General features: G+C 49.1%; 2 protein-coding genes across 4 annotated transcripts in view; one reads left to right on the top strand and one right to left on the bottom strand.

The window, feature by feature from the left end:
- The window catches only part of DEAF1 (DEAF1 transcription factor), a 77,797-nt gene that overhangs the window by 39,457 nt on the left and 12,521 nt on the right, over positions 1-25,819 (bottom strand). The gene's annotated exons all lie outside the window — the stretch shown is intronic.
- Positions 1-25,819, top strand: part of EPS8L2 (EPS8 signaling adaptor L2) — a 48,257-nt gene that overhangs the window by 9,929 nt on the left and 12,509 nt on the right. Inside the window, exons 1-8 of one of the 3 annotated variants that reach the window (XM_079308296.1) lie at positions 6,544-6,645; positions 8,311-8,375; positions 9,445-9,500; positions 19,585-19,649; positions 23,658-23,819; positions 24,108-24,257; positions 24,379-24,458; positions 24,591-24,730. In XM_079308296.1, coding sequence (XP_079164422.1) covers positions 8,332-8,375; positions 9,445-9,500; positions 19,585-19,649; positions 23,658-23,819; positions 24,108-24,257; positions 24,379-24,458; positions 24,591-24,730 — 697 coding nt within the window. In that variant the 5' untranslated portion in view covers positions 6,544-6,645; positions 8,311-8,331. Of the gene's footprint in view, positions 1-6,543; positions 6,646-8,309; positions 8,376-9,444; positions 9,501-19,584; positions 19,650-23,657; positions 23,820-24,107; positions 24,258-24,378; positions 24,459-24,590; positions 24,731-25,819 lie in introns of those variants that run through there. The other 2 variants (XM_079308294.1, XM_079308295.1) reach the window with 2 other exon arrangements.

Below are 25,819 nucleotides of genomic sequence, written 5' to 3'. Positions count from 1 at the left end.
AATAACAGCTTTTCTCTGATAGAGAAAAAGCTCTTGGCACACCAATTGCCCTGCTACATGCCTGAATTTCTGCCAGGGAAGTGAATCAGCATTTCAGGGAGTGACCAAAAATGCCCTTCCTTTAGGAGGAGGTGGTGGAAAGGGCCCTTGGATCTCAGCAGCTCTGCCTTGCTCATGAACCAGTCAGCACGGGGGAGTGCACTGACAAACAAGGGTTTGTCATCTCAGGGGATGGGGAACCAGCCACACCCCCACCTTTGCTTGGTGCATTTCAGCCCAGTTTGGGATGGCAGTGGCCAGGCAAGGATAGTCAGGTGGATCATGCTCTGCCTGGGGCTAAAGGTTGGGAATTACTGTGGAAAATGAATCTGCCTGCCAGATACATCTGTTAGGCTTTACAGCTGTCCTGTTAGGGGTAAGGAAGCAGGAATGCTAAGGCTGGCTCATAGGGATTGCACAGTATTGCATATGAGGAGGGCACCCTGTACTTACTCATTACAGCAATCATTTAATGGAAAATTAAGACACTTGAGTGATTAGCTCAAAAACAGCAAGGCCAACCTGTCCCCCAGCTGTATGGCCACACCTAGTGAGAAATTATTGATCCCCACCAGACAAAGCAGGACCACCCAGGGGATATCAGCACGGTCCCTGTTGGACCAGGAAGCTTTGAAGCTTCTGGAAGAAGCAGTTTTGTTGTGGGTGCTTTGCATAAGCAGAGCACCACCTTCCAGCAAGGATGTGACAGTCCTGAGCTTTGTTCCTGGAAATCCCTCCATGACAAACACCACTTCACTGTGCTTCTCTCCATCAGAGCTGTGACATTACTGCAGGAAGCAGTAGGGACACAATGGGAACCATCACAACTCCATCTCAGCTTTAGCCCATCCTCACACACTCTGAGATGGTTTGGGTTGGAAGGAGCCTTAAAACCCATCCAGTTCCAACCCCTGCCATGGGCAGGGACACTTTCCCTTAGACCAGGTTGCTCCAAGCCCCATCTGACCTGGCCTTGGACACTTCCAGGGATGAGCAGTCTGCAACCCCCACCAGTGCCAGCCTTTCACTGAGTCTCCAGCTGTTCCACAGATGCCTTCGAGCTTGGAAAAGCCATCCGAGAAATATTCCAGCTCTACAGGAGGTGCACATGAGGAACAGCTCTCAGAGCTGGTGCCTGCAGCCAGGGACATGAGCACACAGTCAGTTTCAGGATTTTGGTGTTTTTCCTGAACACAGAGGTGATTCAATGCCCTCCTCCAGGCTGGGCTCGGCCGTTATCCGTCCTGCTCTGGAATATGACACGCACAGACAGAGTCACTCCCTATTTTTACTGGCCTCATCTCTGAGTCCTGATTTTTGCACAGAACAAAGAAAAAGCTTTCCTTACATCAACAGCGTGAAATCCTTCCCATGTCTAAAAATCACAGTTTTAAAGCCCTTGCTGCTGGTGAACCAGTGCCCAGAGTACAGCATGGGCTGGGAAATGGGGATAATTTTTGGGCGTTGTGAGGAACCCCCAAAATGCAGGATGCAGGACAGAGAAACCTTCAGCATGATAGCCACTAGTGTTTTGTTCAGCAGACTTTTTGGATACCAGACATACTACACCCACAGGTCCTAGCAGCACTGGAGCCATCCAGCCTTTCCCTTGCATCCTGCCCAGACAGTGCCACGGTCAGCTCCAGCCTCCCGCAGCTCCTTGGCTCCCACCTCCCAGGAGCTGGGTGGTGCTAGGGACAGGATTAGCTCACAGAAGGTGTGGGCACAAAACAAAAACAGGACAGAGGGGAAAAAGCTAAAAAATCCCTCACAAAACTGCTCTCTTCCCAGGAAGCCAAGGAAACACGTCATGCTGGTTTTTCTTCCTGGGGAGTACAAGTGACTCACATGAGGCTTTTTCTCAGTTTGGTAGTTTTGAACTGGGGTCTTTTAATTTAAACCATTTAATGAGGTTTTATGTAAGGAATGCTCATTCATCTCCCTCCATCTTTCCAAAAGCATCCATTAATATTTAATGTGATGTTTCTGGGCCTGGCTCTCTAGCTTTCTAAACTGCAGCCCAAGCATGGATAATGCCCACCGTGGAACCCCTGGCAAGACACACAGCAAGCCCAAACCTGCTCCCTGTTTCCTTTCCTCCCAGCTCCCACAGAGTTCCTCCAACAGAGAGGAAGGGTGTAAATCCAGGAGCTGTGACTTGGGACTCTGCAAACAAGTCTTTCCAAGGGGCAGTGGAGCCAGCCTCAAGCTTTTTTCCCAAGATCTTGGAGACTGTGGCTATTTGTGCATTTTCCCTGGGTATTTATAGAGCAGGGCGCTGTCCAGACTTGCTTTTGGTTGAGTTCTAGGAGGAAGGTTTTACTTTCTGGCAGGAATATAAAAGCTCCTCATTTTTGGTTCAGATCTTTCCTGCTCCAACCTGTGGGCACCAAGGGCCTCCAGTGCCACTGGACTCAGTCTGGGAGCTAAATTAAGGTCTGTTTGTGGATCACCATGGACACATTCTCTCTGTAGGTAGTTCGTGAATCTCCCATCAGGAATCTGTAAATATTAGCACTTTTGCTCTGTAATGCCAGTTTGTGTTTCTGAGCTCCCATGGCTCCATTTCAGCCCCTTGGAGACCAAGAGGAATTCCAGATGGTATTTAAAGGGGGGTAAGGGTCTGCCAAAGCTGGTACAGGGGTGGCTGTGGGTCTGAGATGCCTCAGTCCAAATGAGCTGCTGCCATTTCTGGTGTGCAGGCTGATGAGCACTTGGTTCCTCTCTGCCCAGACCTGTTGGGCTGGGTTATATTTATCCAGGTGCTTGTCTTCTGGAGAATCTCCACAATGTGAACAATTTGATGTGCAGAGCAGGGAGTGTTTCCTTCAGACACCTGGCAGGTTGTACCTGGGGACTGCCTCTGCTGGAATGTGGCATATGCTGTACACACCCTAGAGCTCCACACACACACACACACACTCCCCCCTTCCACAGGCTAATGTCTTTCCAAAGGGATCCATGATCCCGAGTGGCTCTGTCACTCTAAAGGTAACTTGAAAGGGTGGAAGAAGGAAAAAACCAGAGGGCTTGCCACTTTCCCAAACTTGGGTTGCTGTAAAGGCGTCTCAAACAACACAGATAACAATGGGGATTCCCATGGCCACCAGGCTCTACAGACAGTGTCATCTGCATGTGCAGGAATCACCATCGTTAAAACAGAGTGGTGAAGTTCTGGTATAGTCCTGCTGAACAACCAAGGCCTGATTTTGCAAAAACAGGGTTTGGAAATTTTGGATGGAACAAGATCTTGGCTTGCTTCTCTAAGGAGAAACAACAACCTGTTCCTCTGTTCGGCTGTCAGCCTCTCTGCTCTGGATTTGCATTTCCTGATGCTTTCTGACTAACCCAAAGATTATTTTTATTTATGAGTGCATGTTCCCAGTAGACACCCTGAGTTTCATCTGGTGAGCCCTGAAGCCATCCTTACAGGCAGGTTCAGAAAAACAACTCAAAGCAGAAGAGTGGTTCCAGGAGGCTGGGCCAGCAGACCAGAGACCCGTGTAAAGTTGTCAAGTCAACCACAGGCTCTTGGGGTCCCTCTCACAATCACTTTGAGAGATCTAAACTAGTTTGTGTGAATTTAGGACTGTTAGTGTCTCATGAGGAGCCTTGAGCACAGATATCCCAGTGCCTTACTAATGCCCAAAAGCTGTTTTGTTAGTGGATTGATGTGGGATTGATGTGGGATTGTGGCCTTCCCTACCTGCCAACTCCTTCCATATCATCAGAGAGGGTAGGATGGATTGTAGGAACTGGTGGGATACTCCCAGGGGCTGGGGGAGCTGTCTGGAGCAGGAGCTGTGCAGGACACACACACCACGGTGCCTGTGCTCCCTTTGCTCTCCTGTGAGTCCAAGCAGCCCAAGCTTTGCAGCACAGCCCATTAAACAGCTTTCTCCAGCGTGACATTCCTGTTGGAAAACACTCAGCAGCCCTAACAGACGGCGCTTTGTGGCCCTGCGAAGTCTAAGAGATAACATCGTGTGGTGGCCAGCTCATGTTTCTCCCTGACGCTTTATGTTACTCCCGTGGCTGCTGCCAATCCAGCAGTTCTGCCTGGCCCATCCCCCTGGCACGGGATACATGCACAGATAGCAGGGTTACACTGGACCCCTCACCCCAGCCAGGATCCCAGGGATCTCACCAGTGCCCAAGCCCCATCACCTCTTGGTGTGGAGACTCCCTTCAACACAGCTGATGGGGAATTTGGAAGTCCTGTTGCCCCAGGCAGATTTTGGTGGGATGACTGCTGGAAACACAGAACAAGGTTTGTTAGAACTAAGTTAGAACATGCTTGGAAAAACTTGCTACTACTTCTAGGTCACTTAGCTTAAGGTTTCTGGGGGGTTTGGCATGTTTTTCTACTGTTCCAGCAAAAAATGTTCTGTTCTGAATAGCATAAGTCCCTGCTGTTACAATCATATCCTAATATTCTCTGATACCAACAAACTCAGTCTCAGTCTTAAAGGTCTTAGACCTATGAAAAGAAAAACACAAAAACACCAGATGCTGTTATTAATGGTGATGATAATAATAATAGCCCTAATAACCCCACTAGTGTTTCGCATTTGCACATTGTCCAATCTTTACCCAAACCCAGAATTTGACATGCCCTTTCCATGCTCTATAAGCAAGTCTGACCACAGCAGATAAGGGACAACTATACCTAATAAAAATAAAGTACAACAATAGCAGAGATCAGCCCAGAGGGGAGAAAGAGATATTATTCTTTCCCTTCACAATGCGCTTCTCCAGCCTTGGAGAAGAGGGATCAGTGTCACAGCTACCTCTTCAAAGAGACTCAGAGAAAGCCAAAACAATGCATGGCCAGCTTCCATTTGCTATAAAAATCCAGAAATGTGGTGCAGACAATGCCAGGCTCCTGTCACGGCTCCGTGTGTCTTTGGGAGGATATTTGACCTCCAAGGATAAGACTGGCCGGAAAGTCAGGGGGTGGGATTTCCTGTGCTTTAAAGTACAACATGTCTTCACACACCTTGATGGCCTTCAGCACTGATTTGTGCTGGCCTCCCTGAGTCCCTCTGGGACCTCCTGGGCCAGATCAAGGTGCCAGGCTTTAGCTGCAACTAGCTGCCCTGTAGTTGCTCCAGCAGCAGCAGACTGAATTTGAGCCTGGCTTAGCTCCTGGAGTCCGTATCTCATTCCACACCGTGCTCATGTGCAAGGCTCAGCTGCCTTGCTTGGTGACCATGCAGAGACACTGCCTGCACCAGCAAACTGATGGGTGATGGTCTTGGAATTGGCTTTGATTAGGCTGAGTCAAAGGTGACACCTGCACAGCCACATATTGCGTGGTGGCACTTGTGTCTCGCCTCCCTTCCTACACTCCTCCTGCTGGGAAAGGAGGAGGCAGCAGCCACACCTGCTGGGAGATAAGGGGAGATCAGAACTCTCTAATCAGAGCAGGGAGAAAGAAGACAACATCTGGCTGAGGCTGCAGACTGTGGGAGCTCTTAAAGATGCTCCCAAAGGGAGACAGAACCTAGGGAAGGCCAGCCCACAGCTTCATCTCTCATCTTTGGTTCTGTCCATATTTCAGGTGAAGTGCTCATAGCCCTCCCGCACCTTTCACAAGCCCAGCTGACTCCTGATTTAGCAGATTCCTTAGAAAGTCTCCAAACCCTTAGGAAGGTTCCCTTCCCCCTTGCAGGCTTCCAATTCAGATTCAATTAATAGCAGGCAATTAATGCTGAATTACAAGCTTTGGCATGAGGCTCCATCCGGATTTCACTTGGCCAGCACCACACCACGCCCTCACAGTGACCAGCACAAGACTGAGCAGTCATGGCCTGAACGGAGTGGGGAGAGCTGAGCAAAGGGCAAATAGGAAAATAGCAGGAATAAACAGAGGAAAGGGAGCCTGGCATGATAAGGACCTGCTGACTTGGCAGGTGTATGCACTGCTTCCAGTGTCATGGCCTCTTTGGGACATGGGCACCCTGGAAGAGAGGAGAGCCTTCCAGGTTAGCTTATCATGTGGAGAGCCCAGCTGATCCCATCAGTACTTTATTAACCACCATGAGACGAAGAATTCAGGGCTGCTCCTGCTTCACTCACGAAGCCAGACTCCTCTGCCACTCCCTGGAGTCTGCACCTCTGGCAGCCACCTTGGGTTACACCAGATGGGCTCCTCACAGAGCAGACCCCAGAGGTTTATTTTTTGGACACAGCTTAGGAAGGAGAAATAAAAACCAGGGTAACCTTAGCTGGATCCTTGGTTCTTCCTGGTGCTTCACTGCTGGGGCTGGGTCCTGGTTTGAGCTCCATGGGCCAAACTTGGTGACACATTCCTGCTGGAGTAACCTGGATTTCAGTACATTAGTACATGGCCCTGGGGCAGTAAGAGAAAGGGAGCCAGAAATATGACACTAATATGCAGAAACACTCATAGCTATCATCAGCTATGGGACTCAAGTGATTGGGTGGTGCAGACTAAACAGAGCAGAGCGGGGTTTTTAAGAGCCCAAGTTCTCTTTTCCAGGTATCTTATGCTAATGAACAAAGAGATCCAGGAGATAGGAACAGTTTGAGGACTGTAAAAGGAAACCAGCAGACAGCTATTAACAGAGGAAAAATTCACAGGTACCCAAGCTTGGGCACAGGGAAGGGTTTTATTACACTCAGAGGGGTTGGCAGACCACCAAGTTTCTATTCTAATGTGGATATGAATTTATACCTCTTACAGGTGTGCATAGAGATTTCAGTATCAGCCACAGGAGAGACAAAAAGGGGGAATTTAACATACTAGCTACTAAAATGCACTTGAGAGTCCTTTCTAGCAGTATCTCCATGCTGCATGTATTACTGTGAATAAAACAGGCTGAAAGCTGTGAGGCTGAGCCCAAAACATGCTGGGGTTCTCCGTGCAATCTGTGTACAGTCAAGTACTTCACCAACATACCCATAAATGCATCCCTCTGACATCCCACTGACAGTTTTGATAAAATCAGTGAGAAAACTGTCTCTGCCCTCACCTCAGGGTGAAACACACAGCAAAATACCTCAAGTGTTCACAAGTGTTCCAACACGAGGAATAAATATGGATACGTAAGGAATCTAGGGCAGCTCTGCTGATGATACAACAAGCCCTGCAGCAGATAGTCAGCCTCCAGAGGGGAAATCCCAGGTGTCAGGGATGACTCCAAAGTATTCCCTGGGGATTGCACACACTTTAGCCTAGATTCAGTGAAGACAAACCCTTGGAGGAAGCTCCACTGCCTGCCCACGGCTGTCATGGCAGCCCTTGGCACATGCCAAGCACACTCAGCAGTTCTCTTGCAGGAAATCCCACTGAGGACACTGAGGAATGTCTTCCTTTAGGCCAGCAACAAGTATTTCAAAACCTTCTAATTCTGACAACTTTATCATGAGATAAGCAGGGTTTGATCCAGTCACAGAAGGGCCCCTGAACTTTCCAAAAAGGACTTAAAAAGATTTTAAGACTTTGCCTTGGCTTCCCTTCAGCTCACACATGGAGCAGAGGTGAAGGGCTTGGATACCAAAACAAATCATTCCCTGAAATCTTATTATATCTTGTTTTTAGGTTTTGTTTCTCTTCCTTTGTAGTTCTGCTGTCAGAACAGTGCCTGGATCTCTCTCACATTTTCTCCCACATTCTAATTCTCATTGGAAAGAAGAGGAAAATAATCTGTGCTGATCCTGTCTGCCTTTCACTAACCACTCACCGCAGTACATTTCCCTTCATTCCTCAGCTGCCAGTGGAGCAGCATTCAGTTAACTCATTTTTTTTTATGTTGGCAATCCCCTCATAAAGATGCTTTAACAGCTGGTGTAGAGCTTAAAATTACCACATAACAAAAGCTAATGGCACCCTAGGCATGCAAAATGACTTGGGACATACAGCCACGAGCACATGGGCACAGGGATCTGGGACAGACCATGGAGACAAAAGGCCACCTTAATCCCTGTTTAACCTTAGGCAGGACAGTGCTGCTGGGAAAAGACATGCTGGAGCACCACAAAGTTGGGGCGTGCCTGGAATAGAAGGGCAAGAGGGAGATGTGGAAGTAGGTTTTGAAAAAGCGTCCTGGGATGTGTCACCTTCTGCCTGGGTCAGAGCAGTGAGAAGTGACTGAGAGCAGGGAGGAAACACCCTTGTGCTCACCTGACTGCTCCATCTGCTTGGAGACCCCAGCTTGGAGGCAGGGAGGGCAGGATGCACATGGATAAATCACCTGAAAGCCTGTTCTGTAACCACTGACCCTGTCTCTTGTGCTTCTGCTGCAGTTGCCTGGCCTGTGAAGCAACATGAGTCACAAGGGATCCCTCAGCAGCAACCCTGGCTCATCAAAGTAAGGATCTTCCAGTACCACTCCTTCCTACTGTTCAGGGGATACTCCAAGCAGTCCCACTCATCCCCAAAGTCCCTGGTGTTTGTTTCACCCCTCCTGGGCACCTCACAGGCTGGCACTGCCTCACACATCACCTGCCCTGTTTGGTGGCAAACACAGAGGCACTGGGGTGCACTGGGGTTTGATAATGGCACATTAGGTGGAGAGAGCAGAGGGACACCAGGAGCCTCTCTGCCTGCAGCCTCGGGTACAGCACCCTATGGCAACTTCCTAATGGAGCCAGAGCCACCAGCTCTCTCCCTCATTCCTGCACCAGGTATGAGCACCTGAACCATTGTGTGCCCTCAAGGGGGCACGGTGACAGAGCACAGAGCAGCCCCTGGGCACCCATGGGCTCACTGCTCCATGCAGGACAGAGGGACTACAGCACCTCAGATCCTGCTTGGACCCTCCCCTGCCCCAGCAAACTCTGTTATCTCCTGGGTGCTCAGTGCTACTCATGACCCAGGCACAGGGGTGGCCCTACATGTGGTACTTAGAGACCTGATGCCCCAAAACTCATCTGCTTACAGCCAATGCCACCCTCCCACATTCTTACATGGGATGTGTTCTATATCTGAGCACCTCCCTTCAAGGGGTACATCTCCAACCATTGAGAAGGGATCATCACCTTGGCTCTTGCACTGCCTCAGGTTCAGGTGGACTCAGGGATAACATGGAGGGGTCTCCCTGTTACAACCCCACTTGCAGCACACTGGGAGCCGCTGTCCTTAACCCAGCCCCTCCGGAGTTCTGTCCTTCCAGGGACATTGTGAAGGTAACTCTAGTGGGGGCAGGCCTGGCTGGGCTGCTCCGTGTCTTGTTTCCACCGCTGGGTTCAGTGACATGTGCCCGTGGTGTGGATAACAGGTAGGATTGCACAGGGAGCCGCTGGCACAGCCCGCAAGGAAATGCTTTGCATGGAAGGGAAGGGCTGGTCCCTCTGGGCAGCTGCAGAGCTGCTGTGTGAAAACTGATGTTAAAAACACTTAGGAGCTGATGGTTGATTTGCACCTCCTTTCTTTTCCAGTGGCAGCATGGGCAAAGCTGAGGGAGCCTCCAAGCTGAGTGCAAAGGACCTGTATGGTGAGTCGTTCCCACAAACATATCCTAAGTTTCCCGTGGCAAAGGACACATCTGGAGAGCTGGATGTGGATGCTGGGGAACTTTAGGCTGGAACTCAATCAAAGCCACGTGAATCCAGAGTTCCATATGCAACAGTCTGGTCTGACCTGGCAGCAAAAACACATCTGGGCCGACACCTCCCATGCTGGGGACAGTTGGGATTTTGCAGGAACAGAACGTTGCTTCCCCTACCCAGATCCTCCCCAGGTCTGTTAGCAAGATCACCCGATAAAGGGCCTCACAAAAGAAAGACTGTCCTCGTCAGGTTAATGATTATCCTCTTGTAACTACTCAGTGAACCATGAAAATTCCATGCCCTTTGGCCCTTTGGAAGTGCAGGGAATGGGCAGGATGAGTGTTTGTGCACACAAGAGGCAGCATGTTTGGGTTGAGCACATTTAGGTAACAAATAACAGTTATTCCTGATCTCAGCAGATCCAAGTACCCCAGGTGAAAATGTGGCTCTGGGATGGCCAGAGCAAGCATAAACCGTGTGAAAAATCACCTCCCTTAGTTATTTCTGGGGTAAGAAGCTGAGGATTGTCTGGGGTAACACAAGCAGCTTTTGGGGAGTCTGAGCCTGCCAGATCTCCCACCTGAGAGCTGTGGATTTACCTGGTTGATGTTTAATTGGGAAGGAACAGGCTGTGTGAGCTTCCTCTTGGAGATCTTCTATTTGATCAGAGATTGTCCTCGGCAGCTGTGAAGGTGGTTTATTTGTCCCTGAGAAGTGACTCTGTTTGCCTGGGGTTTTGGCTGGAGGTTTATACATGTGGAGTGGCCTGGAGCAGTGTCCAGAGAGATCAACCTCACCTGGGGAGAAGTGGGATGGCAGGGGCTGTATTTACTGCTAAACAAAGCCATTGTTAACATCAATTAGCTTCCCAGAAACGAAACATGAGGATAATGGCAAAGCAGAAATTTGGGCTGTTTGTGGCCTGGATGCTGCAGGGTGGGCAGGTGCCAAGCAAGGGTTTGAACTGTGTCAGTCACTTCTGGAGATGGAAGGATACATGGTAAAGGAGGATGAGGTGTGGAAATTTTTGGTGCACACAGGGCTGCTAGTGCAGACAAACTCCTCCTGCCTCCAAGGCAGTGCACATTCCTTTGGCTGTACTCTGACACTGTGGCACATCCTGTCAGGGGCAGGAGGGCTGTAGTTGCCAGGTACATAGCTCTACAGAGATGTGTGGAAATGAACCTGGGAGCTCACAATGATATTAAAGCCAAGCAGATTTGCAGGCTGGCACCCACGGGTGCAGGCAGCCCAGGGCTCCAGCCATCAGAGTTCCAGTTCTAATGGTGCCATGGCACAAGGAGCACCCCTCAATCCTGTGCCACAAAAGCCAGTGCAGGAAAAGGCTGACAAAACAAACACAGCTCTCAAATAAGCACTTTTCAACACAGGATTTCATCTTGTACATTTTTTTGTATGAACACACCTCAAAAGCAAATTCACCAGTGCTGGGATCTCTCAGACCAAATGCCAGAAAATCTGAAATGAGGACTCTATGTCCCTGGGCCAAATCCTCAGTAGGAGTAAAGCAGCTGCCTGCTATTTCCCTGCCTCTGCTGAAATGCAGAATGAGATCTGCAGGCATTCCCTGCACAAATCAGTGCCCCTTGGCCAGCCCAGCTCCTGTCATGAGCACATCCAGAGGGATTTTGCTTGGCAGCACTTGAAACCCACCTGCTAATTCAGCAAAGGACACTCAGCACGTGTAAACCAATGGTCCCTTTCCACTCAGATCCTCCCTCCCCCAGCATTAATTTCTGCTGTGAGTTGGCACATTTGGGGGTAGAGGGCAATCAATAACTAAAATTGCATGGAGAATTATGTTTCATAATGAAACAAATCACACCAAGCCAAGCTGCCCTTGATTATGTGATTATAACACTGCTGAGGGACATTTGGAGCTGACAAGGCTTTTCATATTTCTGTTTTCCTCCAGTGCAATCAGACTGGACCCTCAGCCTGTGTACACTGCCAGACCTCCAAGAACTGAGTGCAGTGACTCCCAAATTCCCAGCACACAGGCATCCACTCATTTAAAGCTCCAATGCACACAGGTGTCTAAATATTATTTCTAGGTGAACAAGGCCTTGTTTCTTTCTAAAAATGCTTTTTCTACAGTAATACAGGCCTAACATGACAGGGATGCCAACTGTGGCTACACAAGTGCTACTTGAGGGCCAAGGTGTCAAGGTGCCAGGGGCCCAGTATCCACAGGGACTTACTGGGAGTATTAAACCCACCTCAGGGGAGACCCTGAAGAGGGATATTTAAAATTGTCGTGGTGAGGCTGGAACACAGTAGCAGCTTCAGGCTGTGCACAGGAAGGCACCTGGATGGTGAAGATGGAGGTTCACTCTGAGGGGCTCCAGGACACAGTGTGAAGGTCCTTACAGGACACAGCCTCATCACAGGGCTGTTGATGGGTGGGGAAGCTCTGCTGCCATACTTGGCCTGCTGGAATTGCTTTGATCACCAAATATATTGCCTGTCATCGTGTATTCTTCACTGTGGTGAGCACAGTGGTGAGAGGGATGCAGAGAGATGACCAAAGGGAATTCTACAATGAAACAAGCTTAAAGCCCCAAGATACCCTCCTTTGGCTCTGCCCCTACAACAGTTTGATGTGGTTTTCAGCTGCTTTGCCATACTCAGTGGAGTTTCCTGGCTTCATGGGAGCAGGACACTCATCCTTTCCTCCCCCCTCAGTAAAACAGCACCACATTCATTCAGCTCCACATTCTGGAGGGGTCTGTGGCTGCAGAGAGCAGCTGGCAGCAGGGAATGGCTGGCCCCTCTCAGGTTGCCACCTCTCTCCCCACACAGCCACCAGCTGAATAAATGTTAATGCACACCATAAATAAATTAGGCTGCTTCTCTGCTTACAGGCATCTGTTCCAAGCCCAGATGAAAGCCTGTGGGGGGGAAACCAGGCTCCAGCAGAACTCGTGGGATGGACTGGCAGGAAGCATTTCTGCACAGCACCTGCCACAGCAGGAAAGCTGTTGCCACCCCTTTCTGAGGTGACTCCAGGTGGGCTTCTGCAGGTGCTCCCCTCAGCTGCTTCTAGGGCTGTCAAACAGTGCTGTCTGGCTCTCCTGATGGATTAGGCAGGGAAGCAGAAGTTGAGGGTAGTTTGATGATTGCAGTGATTTCTCATAGGGCTGTGGGGAGGAGCAGCTCATTTCTGTTTGGCTGCTGTTTGTCCCTGCTGTGCTCAGCCTCCTTCCAGCCTCCCATTCCAAGCCTGTGAGACCCAGCCAGCCGGTTCCAGCCTGCCCACACATCCTTGATGCACTAATTTCTGGGAAAGAGCCAGATTTGATAGGGCACAGGGCTGGAAAAAGGTTTTGGAGCAATGAGTTAGGCTGGAGAAGCTCAGTGCTGATGGTGATCACTTGACACTGCAGAGCTGTAACCCAAGCCAGGCTGCGGCGCTGTAACAGGACACGAGGCACTAGCACAAAGAGAAGAGCCACTTCCTGCCCAGTGTGGCCTGGACAGGGATCATCTCCCTGGGGAGCCATGGGCAGAGAGGCTCCACTGGCACCAGCATCACTCCTGCTTGGTGCTGGCCAGGCAGAGCACACCAATAGAGAAGGAGTAAATTATGTTTAATGGTCATGAACCAACTCCTGGGGATCTCCACAGACCTCCCTTGTATCCCAGCAGGGTCTCCAACCCCAGCCACATGGAGAAGTCTCTGAGATGAGACCATCCAGCCCTGAGCACAGTGTCCAGACAAATTGCCTGCTGCTGGCTCTCCCACACCCTGCCCAAACCATGAGTTGTTCACAGTCCAGCTGGAGGCCATATGGCTGTCACATCATTATTGACAGGAGCACAGAGGGCTCGTTCCTTCCCCACAACCTCTAGGAGAGGACTTGTGCAGGATTTAACACACACTAGTATTGTTTGCAAGACACAACCCTGGCAGGAGCAGTGGCTAAACCCAAGCCTGCTGAGCCACACTGCTGGGCCAAGAGGATCGTGTCCCTGCCTATAACCACAGGGATTTGGGCAACATCTAAACAGTGCCACTCACTGTCATGTCTTTAAAGGTTTCATCATACTGGAGAAAAAGTCTGAGGTTCAGAAGAGATCCAGCCTTCTTGCTCAGGCCATTAATTTCTCATGTCCTCTGCTGCCAGCCCTGAATAACTCCATTGTCATTCCCCACTGCTCCCTCGATGCCATTCCAGCTCCATTCTTCACATCCCCTTTCCCACCTGAGATTCCAGCTTCAGATCACCCTGCTCCCCTTTGACACTGTGTGTGTGGGTGACCCTTTTATTCCACTCCTTGGGCACTTAATACACCAACTGGAAACAGGGCTGGAAGAAAAAATGGAAGTCAACAATTCTGTTGGTTCCTGTAGATCAAGCCCCAGTGGTGGGTGAGACAGGGAACACATTGGCTCAGTTCAGCCCTGACTGGAGCTACTGGGAGGAGCAGACATAGCTCCAGGTGCTGCTGGCCAGAAGTTTGGGATGATAGTGACAGGGATGCTGTGGAGAGGGATCTCCCACCTCTGACGCTGTTCAGCATCTGCAGTGACCTTTTTTCTTTGTCACCTTGAAACTGCTGAGCACAAGTTCTCTCCTTGCATGGAGTAATTGCTTAGGGCTCACATGGAGGAACCTTTTCCTAAATGGAAATGGGTTTTGGATATGCCCAAGTAGCGTGGGAACTAAAGTTGTGGTTGTTCATACAAATAACAACAACAAAAAAAGGGGGAAGTTTTCACTATGAATTTTTTTCAAGACTCAAATTAAGTGAATTAATTACATCAGGATTCCCCCAATCTTACTATGTTCTGACATTCAGAAAATGTAATTACCAGCTACAGAATGTTGAGAAAACACCACTTGGGGTTTTTTGGTGAAAAATAATTTGGCAGGTTTCTTCCAGGTCTGACTGTAAAGGCAAAAAGGAATATCTCTACCAGTGAACTATAGCCCCTCAATGCCCTGATTATCCTGCTCCCAGTGGACACCGTGCTGACAGACACACTGAACACAAACACACACTGTTCCTCCATGTACTCAGTCCTTGCACAACCCAGGAGCTGCGCCAGGTTTTTATTTGCTTTCCTAGAGTGGGTTGTGTCTTCAGCTAATAAACCAGGAATGTGAGCACTTGGGGCTGAACTGTGGCAAATATGAAGCGTGCCGAGCAGGAATTCAGCTGTGTGAAACCGGGAGCCGCTGCTCCCTGCTGCCACAGCCCATTCACACCTCAGTGAGAGCTGTTCATTCACTCCAAGAGCTCCCACATCCATCTGCACACACCAGCCATGAGTGAGAGCAGACATTCCCAGTGCCACAGGAACCGGTACAGACCAGCTCCAGCAGCTCAGCAAGTACCACAGATCTAACAGCAAACACAGGGAGCTCAGTGCTCCCTAAACTGCAAAATGGATCTCTGTGCTGGCCATAGAGAACAGGGGAGGAGCAAGGCAGGACCTGCAGATTCTCCCGTCAGGAGCTCAGGTACAGCAGGTCAGCACAAGGCCCAAAACCAGATCCTTGACTAACCCTGGGTAACCTGGAGCATCCCATCCTCCTGCCTGGCAAGGAAGCAGGAACCTGGCAGATGCTGAGATCCTGGAATGGAGGTTATTCCATACTGCTTCTCTGTAAGCCAGCCTGGCAGGTTTCTGTGGCTGCCATGAGCACACAGAGCATTTGCTGCCCCATTTCCCTTCAGCAGGCGGGTCCTGACCTGTCGTTTGGCACAGAGCTGCTCATGCTGTGCTGGCAGGTTCCTATAAACAGCATGTGCACTGCTAGATAATGTATAGATAATGTAAAGATTATATAAGGAACTGGCAAGCTCCAGAAGTAATTGCTAGGACTTCCCTTAGGCTGTTGTAATGGATATGGAGGCTGGGGAGGTCAGCAGTGGGATTTAGGGAATGGAGGAGAGGTCCTTGGAGTAGCACTGGCAAGGAAAACAAATCCAATACCTCTCATTCCTCACAGACTGCTCCGTACTTGTCCGTACATCTCCCTGTCTTCTGCTGTGCCTTCTGCCCAGCAACAGCTGTAAAAAAATGTGGGGAGGGACAGGGAGGATGAGGTAGGATCCTGTGTGGTAAAACTAATTAATCAGAGAAGGATGTGCCTGGAGGGGAGGCAGGGGCCACTGTCAGGTTGTACTGGGGGTGCTGTGCCCTTCTGGCTTGACAGAGGCTGTGCATGGAGAAAGACAAGCCTGCTCTGCCTTCCTTAGCACTGCTCAGCATTCCCAGAAACCTTAACCAATTATCCCAGCTGCAAGCTGGTTCCACGGGCAGTTTGTCCCACTAGTTGATCTCCTGTGCTCACTGAAGGGAGAGTTTGCAGCCATGTCCCAGCTCCCTGCTAAATAAGGTTTTGCATGGAAATGAGGAGGGAACTTGGCACTAAAGATGTGCTTTGGCTTTCTGGACCAAGCTGATAACCCCAGCCCTCCAGGATGTTCATCAATCCTGCTTTTTTTCCTCATTTACTACATTCTTTCATCCTTTCCACTCCTTAACATAAAGCAGGACTCTCCCTGCTAGCCAAGATTTTAGTATTATTAGTGGGATTTCAGCCCAGCACTGTTTTGAGCCCTCAGGACCACCTTGTATCTCTACAGTGGTCTCAGCTCTTCCCATTTCCTCATTGATGCTAGTGGGAAATGCCATTCTCACAGCACTGTTTATCTCTAAGATAGTGGTAGATAGCACTCATTGTCATTTTTCCCATTCCTCTGGACATGAAGCAAGATTAAAGCTACTTGGTTAGGAGAGAACAGAAGTGAATTCCGTTAAAGAACCATTTATGGGGTTTTTCCCCTCAAAGGATTATTTTAGGGTCACTGGGCCGGACCCTGAGAGGCAAGAGATGAGACAATTTACCATAGGGTGTGCATGTCTCATGTGTTATCTATGCCCAAGGCATTCAAAGCTTTCTGGATATACATACAGAAAGTATCTGGGATCAGCACAACTCCTCTCAGGGCACAGGAGATCACACCAGCACTTGTTAGGATATCCATGCACGAGTTGGGCTTTTTACTTGCCAGACATGAAAAGGACAGGACAAAGCTGTATTGTTTTCCCATCTCTTTGGCTGTCTTGGCAGACAAAAGGGAAAAAGGACAGTAGTGGTCACTGTGGGCTCATGCCAGCTTTCACTTGTGGATGTTTGCTGTACCAGTGCCACAGCCCTGGAGCTCTCCCTGCCCTTACCTGTGTTATATGCAGAGTCCTCCACTGCCACCGACTCTGAAGGTCATAGTCGATAAACACAGGTGCAGATGGGTGTCTGAGCTAATCTGGGGAAATCATCACTATATTCTTGCAATGCTCATCTATCACATGGGGATTATGCAAATTCTCCCCACCCTGAGCCAGGTTAGGGGTTGGATGACACCTGAAGGTGCTGAGGTCCTGTTGCAGGACGCTGTAGAAATGCCAAGTGTCCTGGTGTGAGGTGTCAAATGAAGCGGGAGGAAATGAAGGAAATGAGCTGCTGCTGCTGCTGCTAACAGGCCAGCATGCACTCATACAAAATTCAGCAGGTCAGGGACAAGGCTGTGCACAAGGGCAGGGTGGAGCCACAGGGGACAGCTGACCTGCCTTCTGAGGTATGGCTGGCAAGCGAATTCACCTGGGTGAGGGAAAGGATCCCTCTTGCTCAAGGAGTCAAACAGCCACAGCTTTTGCTATAGGCATCATTCACAGAATGCCAGAATGGTTTGGGCTGGAAGGGACCTTAAAGCTCCCCTCATTCCATCCCTTGCCATGGGCAGGGACACCATCCCAGGTTGCTCCAAGTTTGGTCCAGCCTGACCTTGGACACTGCCAGGGATGAAACAGCCTCAGCTTCTCTGGGCAACTTGTGCCAGGGCCTCAGCACCCTCACAGGGAAGAACTTCTTCCTAAAAGCATTTTGGGATCAGCTTTGAATCTTGAGCTTGATCAACCCAACCAGAGCCAGATTTATTCAAAGACAAATAATGATGTGTCTTGGAAAGCCCTGCAGTGTTTCACCACATTGTTATGAGTAAATAAACTAAAAAACACTAATTTTCTTTAAAGCACCCACGCTCCTTGGATAGATGTGGCCCAAGCCTGACTCTTTCATGATCTGCAACCTGGATCTTTAATTCTTCCTGTGTTTAAATCAAAACTAAGCACTAGGAAAGAAAGGGATTTCAGTGTTTTGGCACCCTGCTGAAATCTGGCTGGTTCCAAACCTCGTGTCTTATTTGCCGATGCCAGCAGGAAACACAAAAATAAAAGTGTCCATGGGTGTGGGGGTCAGGTAGAAGCCAAGGAGATAGAAGGGATTTCAGGAGAACATGCAGAAACATCCCATTTCTTGCCCTGGGCAGCTTCTGGGACATCACTTGAATGACATCGGGAGACAAAACAGAGGCACTTTGTTCTAGTTCTGTGACTCCTGGAGGTAATGCAGAAATTCCCCCAGGGAAAAATCAACAGAGGGAGGGGAAACATCTGCACTTCTCCCCGTGCCAGGGCTTGCTGCTGTCTGAACAAGGCTATAAAGGGCTATAAGGCCTTTGCTCTCTTGCACTCACTGAGTGCAGGTGATGGGAAGTTGGGCTATGCAGAGTTCTGAGGTTTTTGCCAGTCCCCAAAACTTCCAAGGGCTTCTCTGAACATTTTCTCAGCAGAGCATACTGAGATGTCCCCTGAGTGTGACATGTGCAGCTTCCTTGAGCTTGGAGGAAGGGGAGAAGGCGTTGGAAGGGATATCAGAGTCTGAGGGCAACTAGCTGCTGCCCTGACCACTGCTACAGTTCCATGGGCTGTTTTCCTTCCAGGAGCACAGACCTGTGCTAGCCTCCCACTGGAAACCTCAACCCCTGGTATTCCTTCCCTCCCTCAGGGACTACCAGTTCCTAAGACAGCTCCGCACCCTTCCTCTCAGGGCTGGAGACATTTGCCTGTCCGAATGTAAACTCCCTTTGTTTCCAGACCACCCACCTCAGCCTTTTCCACTCCCTTTGGAAAAGGAGGGGATGGGATGTCTTAAACCCAAATCTGTCTCCATCCCACACGAATGCAGTGTTCTCATTTCCATCAGTGTCATCTATTTACATGAGAAATGCTAAGGGAGGAAATTGAGGTTACTGGGAGGAAAAAAGTGCCTCACATCAGCCCCAAATCCCTGTGGGATGCGCTGCCTGTGCCCTACCCCAGACCTTGCCCCACATTTCAAGTAGGACAGACTGCAATTAAAGCCCCCAGCAACCAGAAAGTGCCACTGAGCCTTTCCTGCCAGCCTGAGGTGGGAAGGGACTGCGCTGCAATGTTAATTTGTTTATTCAAGGTCACTCTGGAATGGCTGAGCAGGCAGCTGGGCTGGGTGTCTGAGGTCTTTCCCCTGAACCATCCCCATTCCACCTCTGAGCTGGTGCTGGTGGTGTAGGAGACGCGGGCTCAGAGCCCTGTAGTCTCCATTAATGCCTCTGCCAATATTCCCAGCAATAAATCGATTAATCACTTCTACTGGGGAACAGCCACCACTCCAGGGCTGTCAGCAATCAGGCACAGAGGCAAAACAATGTTGTGTTTTCAGCCACAGGTGCGGAGCTACAAGGTGTGAAGTACTCGTGTGTTCTGCCAAGCTGATGGCACAGCCTAAAGAGTGTTAGGATAAGTGTTTAAAAGCTTTAGAAATCAGCTTGAATTAGCTTCTTGCCAGGCTCTAAAGAAGAGCAGCGGCATCTTTTCACGATCCTGATCGCTGGGATATCTCCGGGTGCTCAGTACGCTCCCCAAGCCGTGGGCAGGATTGTGCTCAGCCCCGTGCACCAAGAGGAGCTCGATGTAAAAGCTCTCGGCTGGCCAAGGAGAAAGGTGAAATCCCCAAGGCAAAGCTCAAGGAAGGGCACTGCTTGCTCTGGAGAGACACCTGCTGGCAACGCCCGCAGAGCCCAAGCTGGAAGCTCAGGGACTGTGAGAAAGACTCGGAGTTGTAATTCTCAGATGCAATGAAAAACAACCAATGCTTCTTTTCTTGTTTCTTACAGAACAAAGGAAAAAATACTCCAATTCCAACGTCATTATGCATGAGACTTCTCAGTACCATGTCCAGGTGAGCACACACACATGCAATGGAGTGCTAAGAGGCTGAGAGACCAAGGTCAGTGGTAGGTGTCCTTTAGTGCAGTGTGTTCCCTGTGTCCTGGACCTTTAGGAAGCCAAGGGGAAATTGGGAACCTCCTTACCATTAAAGTCTTAAGTCACTGAGTAAAGGAGAATGGGTGGGGAAAAAAAATTTAAATAAATTTAAATGGATTTAAATGGAATTCTGTACAAGGAAAGAGGAAATGGAGAAAGTGTCATCTTCTCCCTCCTCTGTGTCTGAAGAAGAGCAGGAAATGTTGTCCCTCCTGTCACCCTGTGCTTCAAACCCTTCTGATCAGCACAGACAGGTTAAAAACAGAGTTTCAATGGTGGTTACTGGAATTCAGCTTTCCAAACAACACAGACCAGATGGACTATCAGCTTTCAGCTCTCCTCAACTGCTGGCCTTTGACATAACACAAACCACTTCATAAAGACAGGCAATACACCAAATCCATCTCCCACTGCCACAGACACCACTCTAAAAAGAGAAGCCAGCCTGACCATCCCAAGCTTGGCAATTCCTGCAACACAACTTGGTGGTGCAGGACACCGTGGAGGAGGTGGGGCCATTCATCACTGAAAACTGAGCAAGATTAGATAGGAGAATGCTTCCTGAGGTTCATATTTGGGAGATGGGCCCTTTGAAAGCCTACATTTAGACTTGTACAGTGCCTGTTTGGAAAGAGGTCCAGGTTTCCATCAGAGAAACCAACTCAGTGTCTCAGAAGTCACTCATGGATGCAGAGAAGGGACTTTAAACGGTGACATGTTAATGAATTCTTCATTAATTATGCCATAAGCCACCCTTTTTTGAGTCTCTCCCCTGAACTTTGACCAAGGCAAACAGGATTGTGGTGGCAGGCAGTGAGATAGAATGTAGTTTCCTCACGGGAGGCATTTGGCACCCTTTGAAATAATGTGATCAAAGTTTAATGGTGGATGGAGCCACTGCCCATTCTAGTAAAAGCTGCTGTATTTGAATGTCCATCTGGAAGAAAAGGGGTTTTAAGGGATAAAACAAAGCAGCAAGCTTCTACCTCTCAATCCACCCATATCTACAGAAAATGGAAAATAGAAAAATATTCTAATGATTGAGTCAGACAAATAGCTTCCCCTCCATGAAAACTAATTGAACAGTAAACAACAAAGGAATTTATGAAGCTTGTAAAGGTGGTGGATAAAATGATAGAAGAGATAAAAATGCCTGTCATCTTAAGTAAACACATTCTCCTCACTGCTCTGAAAGAGGAGGGCTTGTCACCTCTGCACAGACAAACCTGACTTGGTAAATACTTTGCCATGCACTATTTTACAATTACAGTAACATACACCCAGCATGTTTTTCATTCGTGATTGCATTGCTAATCTCAGCTTTCAGCTCACACACCTGCCAGGAGTTCTGTTTAGACAGTGCCTCACCCCATACCTTTGCTTGATGAATACAGGAATAGGCCTTGCATTGTCCTCTTCTCTGCTCCTTCCACCAGTCTTTGGGAATCATCTAACAGGAAATGGGTCACCACAAACCCTATATACCCCTAATGCCCAAGAGCATGTTTAGAACTTTCTGCCAGTCAGGCCTACCAGTGCTTTAAATCCAAGCCTTTCCCTGCATCCACCTTGTGTGGAGCCAACTGTAACAACAGTTCTTGCCTGTGCATCCTCACAACCATCCAAGGCTCTGTGCTCTGAGTGCACACATCCCTCTTGGGTCCATCTGGTCTGTCAGACCCCAAGAGCTTCTCCAAGGCTCCAGACCCACAGCAGGACATGCTGGAGCAGCATCAGCTTTTGCAGCCTCTTAATCCACTTCCCACTTTGGATTTACCTGGGCTTTTACAGGAAGAAAGGAGTTCTTTCCCAACAACTCTCTCCTCCTCCATGGCCCACTGACGCACATGCCAACTGTGGACACAACCCTCTGGGTTACTGAATCTGCTCATGAGTACCAGAAAGAAGGTACTTGATCCCTAAAAAAGTTATGTCTGATCACTGGGAGAAGGCAGGAAGATATGGGATGAAAGCCAGGCAAAACTCGTGCCGTTACTATGAATTTCCCATCAATGTAGGACTTGCTTAAAAACACCCCGTTTTTCCAGCTCTTGCTTTGAAACCAGACTACAGGATGTGTGCATCACAGAGAAGCAGGCATTTCACTGCTGCCCTCCCCACAAACTTGGAATGCCTGTCAGGACCATTTTTGGGGTGGCTACACTGCTGTCCCTGGCCCCCCCAGGGCAGCTCTACCTGCAGCACCTGAGTGTCCCTGCTCCAGGGCTTAATCTGCTCCTGGCTCTCCACCTTAGCCACTGCTGTTAAAATGCCTATTCTGTACCCTACTGAGCAGGGAAACCAGGATGAGAGTGTCATGCTGGTGAATGGGCCTTCAGTATTCCAGGGACAAGAGAAAAAGCTGGGCTCTGGCCCAGTAAGCCTCCAAGGGTTGCAGGCCCTTGGACTGCACAGATGCCTTGGTCAGGTCTATAAGTTATCCATTCAAAAGTCTCCTGCTTTTTTCTGCTGGAGAAAGTTGGTAAAGACAGGGAAAAGCTTCAGCTGCTTTTTGACAGTCGGGCACGTTCCCCTTCCCGTCTCACCAAGAACACAGCTAGGCAACAAAAGAACAAGCTGGAACAGAACCATTTCCTTTTTCTTTCTGTGTTTTTTTTTTTTTTTGTTTTCCCTACTATCACCTGAACACGTGGCCTTGCTGTGCTATCACTGCCCAAGGGACAATCACTGGGTAAACAGCTTGGCTGCTCTGAGTCCCAGCTTCTCTTGCCTTGCAGTCCCCTGTGCTGGCAGATACAACCAGTTCCTCCATCCACAGGGAGCAACACTTACTCATCTGGACTTTTGGAGTGGCCTTCACCCACTCTGCTGGTGGGCACACTACATTTGGATATGACACACCTCTCCTTTCCACAGCTGCCTCCCTGCCCACCATTCCCTTCCCATGGAGCCCCAGGAGCAGACCAAAGCTGCAAGTGCTGCCCCATTACACAAACTCTGTACATATAGGTGCCAAGTGCAAGGCTTGGATCACCAGACACTTCAGGGTGCAGTTGGAGGAGGGATGGGAAAGCAGCTTGGATGGTTACACTGTAGAGCTGCTCCTGGCCCATGTGCACACATAGGGCAGCGAAGGAGGGGAAGGCAGCAGAGAAGCCTGGCTGATGGGAAAAGAGCCTGCACTGGGTTTACAGAACAGGTGAAAGGAGGTACAAGAACCAGGATAACCAAGCAAAGCCACAGGGCAGGACAGAGGCAAACAGCAAAAAAATTCTTTCCTACAGTCAACAACACCTGTTTTCACTACTGTGAGGGTTGATCTGGATATTTTTGGGGGAAGATAACCCCAACCCTAAGGGGGGCTTAAAGGGCTGGTTAGAATAGGCTGCCAGGCTTTGAGCTCCTGCAGATTTTGCAGCATGGAAGCTCTTCAGAGAAGCTGCTCCCAGAGCATGGGACCCCACATGTTGCATGGATGTCACTTGGCACAGAGGATCAACACTTGCCCATGGCTTCTCTGAGTTCTCTGTCTGGCACAAATCCCACACAAGCAGGTTTGCTACTTAAGACAAGCAAAACACAAATGCTTTTATAGCTTGGCAAGCAAAGCATTAGTTTGACTGCCATAGTTCTACTTCCAAGCCAGGTTCAGAGGGACCTAAGGAGTAACTCGTGTGTCTGAAGCATTTATTCCACTGGACAGGGATCAGAGCTGCTGGAATTGATGAGAGGAATATGCAAGTGGTGAAATTGGTTATGAAAATCCATTATGAAAACCAAATCTTTCACTGCTACAACCAGGCTGGTAGCAACAGCCAAAACTGTTTTATGCAGAAATGCCTTCATGCCTTAGCTCTGAGAGACAGTAATTGAAGCCTCTAGAAATGCTTTCATCAACAATTTATACACCTCAACAAACATTTTCCACCTGTTTTTATCTCTTTTTTCTCCCCACCTTCAGCACTTGGCCACCTTCATCATGGACAAGAGCGAGTCCATCACGACAGTGGATGACGCGATCCGGAAACTCATCCTGCTCAACTCCAAAGAGAAGATCTGGACACAGGAGATGCTGCTGCAAGTGAATGACAAGTCCATCCGGCTGCTGGACTGTGAGACACAGGTACCTGGAGCCCTGTGGGACTGACCCCAGGCTGAAGTCTGGGGTTCAGTGAGCGCTCTTTCCATTCTGATTGGGAGAGGGCAAATTCTAATGAACGCAAACAAGGGTTAATCACTACCAAAATCCTCTCCTGGATTACAGTCAGCCCTGCAGCGTGGCAACTGGATGGTTTTAGCAATGACAAACTAAGGAAGATCAGCCTAGGGATCCCAGGAGTTCCTGCACAGGACCATTCCCCCTCAGTTTAATAGTTCTCCATTGCCTGACCCCATCTCCCTTCTCTTGCAGGAGGAGCTGGAGGACTTCCCCCTGCCAACAGTGCAGCACTGCCAGACAGTGCTCAATCAGATGCGCTATTCCTCCATCCTGCTGCTCGTGTGTCAGGATTCTGAGCAGCACAAACCTGACATCCACTTCTTCAACTGTGACGAGGTGGAGGTGAGCAGAGCCCTCCTGCTTGGTGTGAAACACAACAAAACACACTTCCTGCTGTCTGCCCTTTCCCCATTCCTCCTTCCTAAAGCCAAGCCCTTAAAAACATCTCTGTTTTATCCTTGAGGCGGAGATGGTTCATGAGGACATAGAAAGTGCCCTGGCAGACCACAAGCACGGGAAGAAGATACGGCCACAGACACTCAAGTAAGTGCTGCAGCATACAGCTGGGAGCAACAGCAATAACCTCCTGTTTCCATTGGTTTAGTCACACTCCAGTCTTTTGGAAATGGGTTCTGCAGACACTGATGGGGCTGTTCTGTGTCATTTTCCTTGCAGGGCAAACCAGGAGAAGATCAAGCAGAGACAATCCATCCTCCCCCCACCTCAAGGACCGGCTCCCATCCCAATCCAGCACGATATGAGAGGCTCAGCAATGAACAGGAACAGGGTGGCACCTCCTTCCCAGCATGATCCAGGTACTGGTAGCACTCAAGAAGTGCCTTCTGGGGATGGGAGACTAATTAACCCAGACAGCCAACCTTCTTGAAATGGTCTGTGGTGAAAATAAGTTGTGTACTCATTGGGCATCTTCTGCTCAACAAATAAAAGGTCCCACAAACTCCATGTAACACCCTTATTTGGGGAATACAGAAATGCTAAAAATGCAAAAGCTCCTCAAGTGTTGGTGATCTTAAAATGTACAGACAAGACATTTGGTTAGAAAGACAAATTCTTGGCTCTGCTGACTTCACAGAAGCCAAGATTTCACCCTTGAAAATTTTATTAAACTCTTATCAAGTCAAATGTGGAAATGCAGATCTGAACTCACCCCTCTTATGTGCTCATTTAAAGACTGATTCCAAAACCATCCTGACTTTAGCCCTTTTGAGTGGAAAAAATTTGGTATTTTCCTTTGGAGAAAGAAGTAACAGAATTAAATTCCTAGGAACAGAAACAAGCTCTTTCTCTCAAAAAAAGATCAAAGTGATGAACAAACTGTAAGCATTTTTTACCCCTGCCTATCATACCACCTTCATTTCAAGGAAAACACATAATAGGGTACTGTAACACATCCAAAACACTCCGTTTCTGGGATGGCTTCTGAGGCCAAGCAATTGCTCTGGCTGCTGAATGGAGAACTTATTTGAGACCCACTTCTGCATCATAAAAGAAATATCTCTATTTCTGAGCTGGACCATGAATAAACATCTCTATTCTGATGAAAAGCAGCCCCTCTTACCTCTGCCCTTCCAAAGGATGCTCACATCAGCAGAGCTGGGAATTCTTCCAGGCAGGATTTCTGGCTCTGAGTGCACAGAGCCTGTCAGGAGAGCAGATTACAGGAGAAAGCCTTGAGTGGTGCCTGTTTGCCGAGATCTCCACGAAACACCTTCCTGCTTTTCCTACGAAACCTGTTCTGATGGGGCAACTCATCCCCACACTTACAGATGCTCTAGACTTGTCACAGTCCTTTGCCAAAACTGCCTCCCCAGTTCTCCCACTCAGGAGATCCTGCTGTGCCAGCCCTTTCCAAGCCCCTGCCCTGAGCTGACACCCTTTGCTCT

Source organism: Erithacus rubecula (assembly GCF_903797595.1).
Source record: "Erithacus rubecula genome assembly, chromosome: 6".
NCBI classification, from domain to species: Eukaryota; Metazoa; Chordata; class Aves; order Passeriformes; family Muscicapidae; genus Erithacus; species Erithacus rubecula.
Note: the sequence above shows the minus strand (reverse complement) of the source record. Positions and strands in the feature narration are given on the sequence as shown.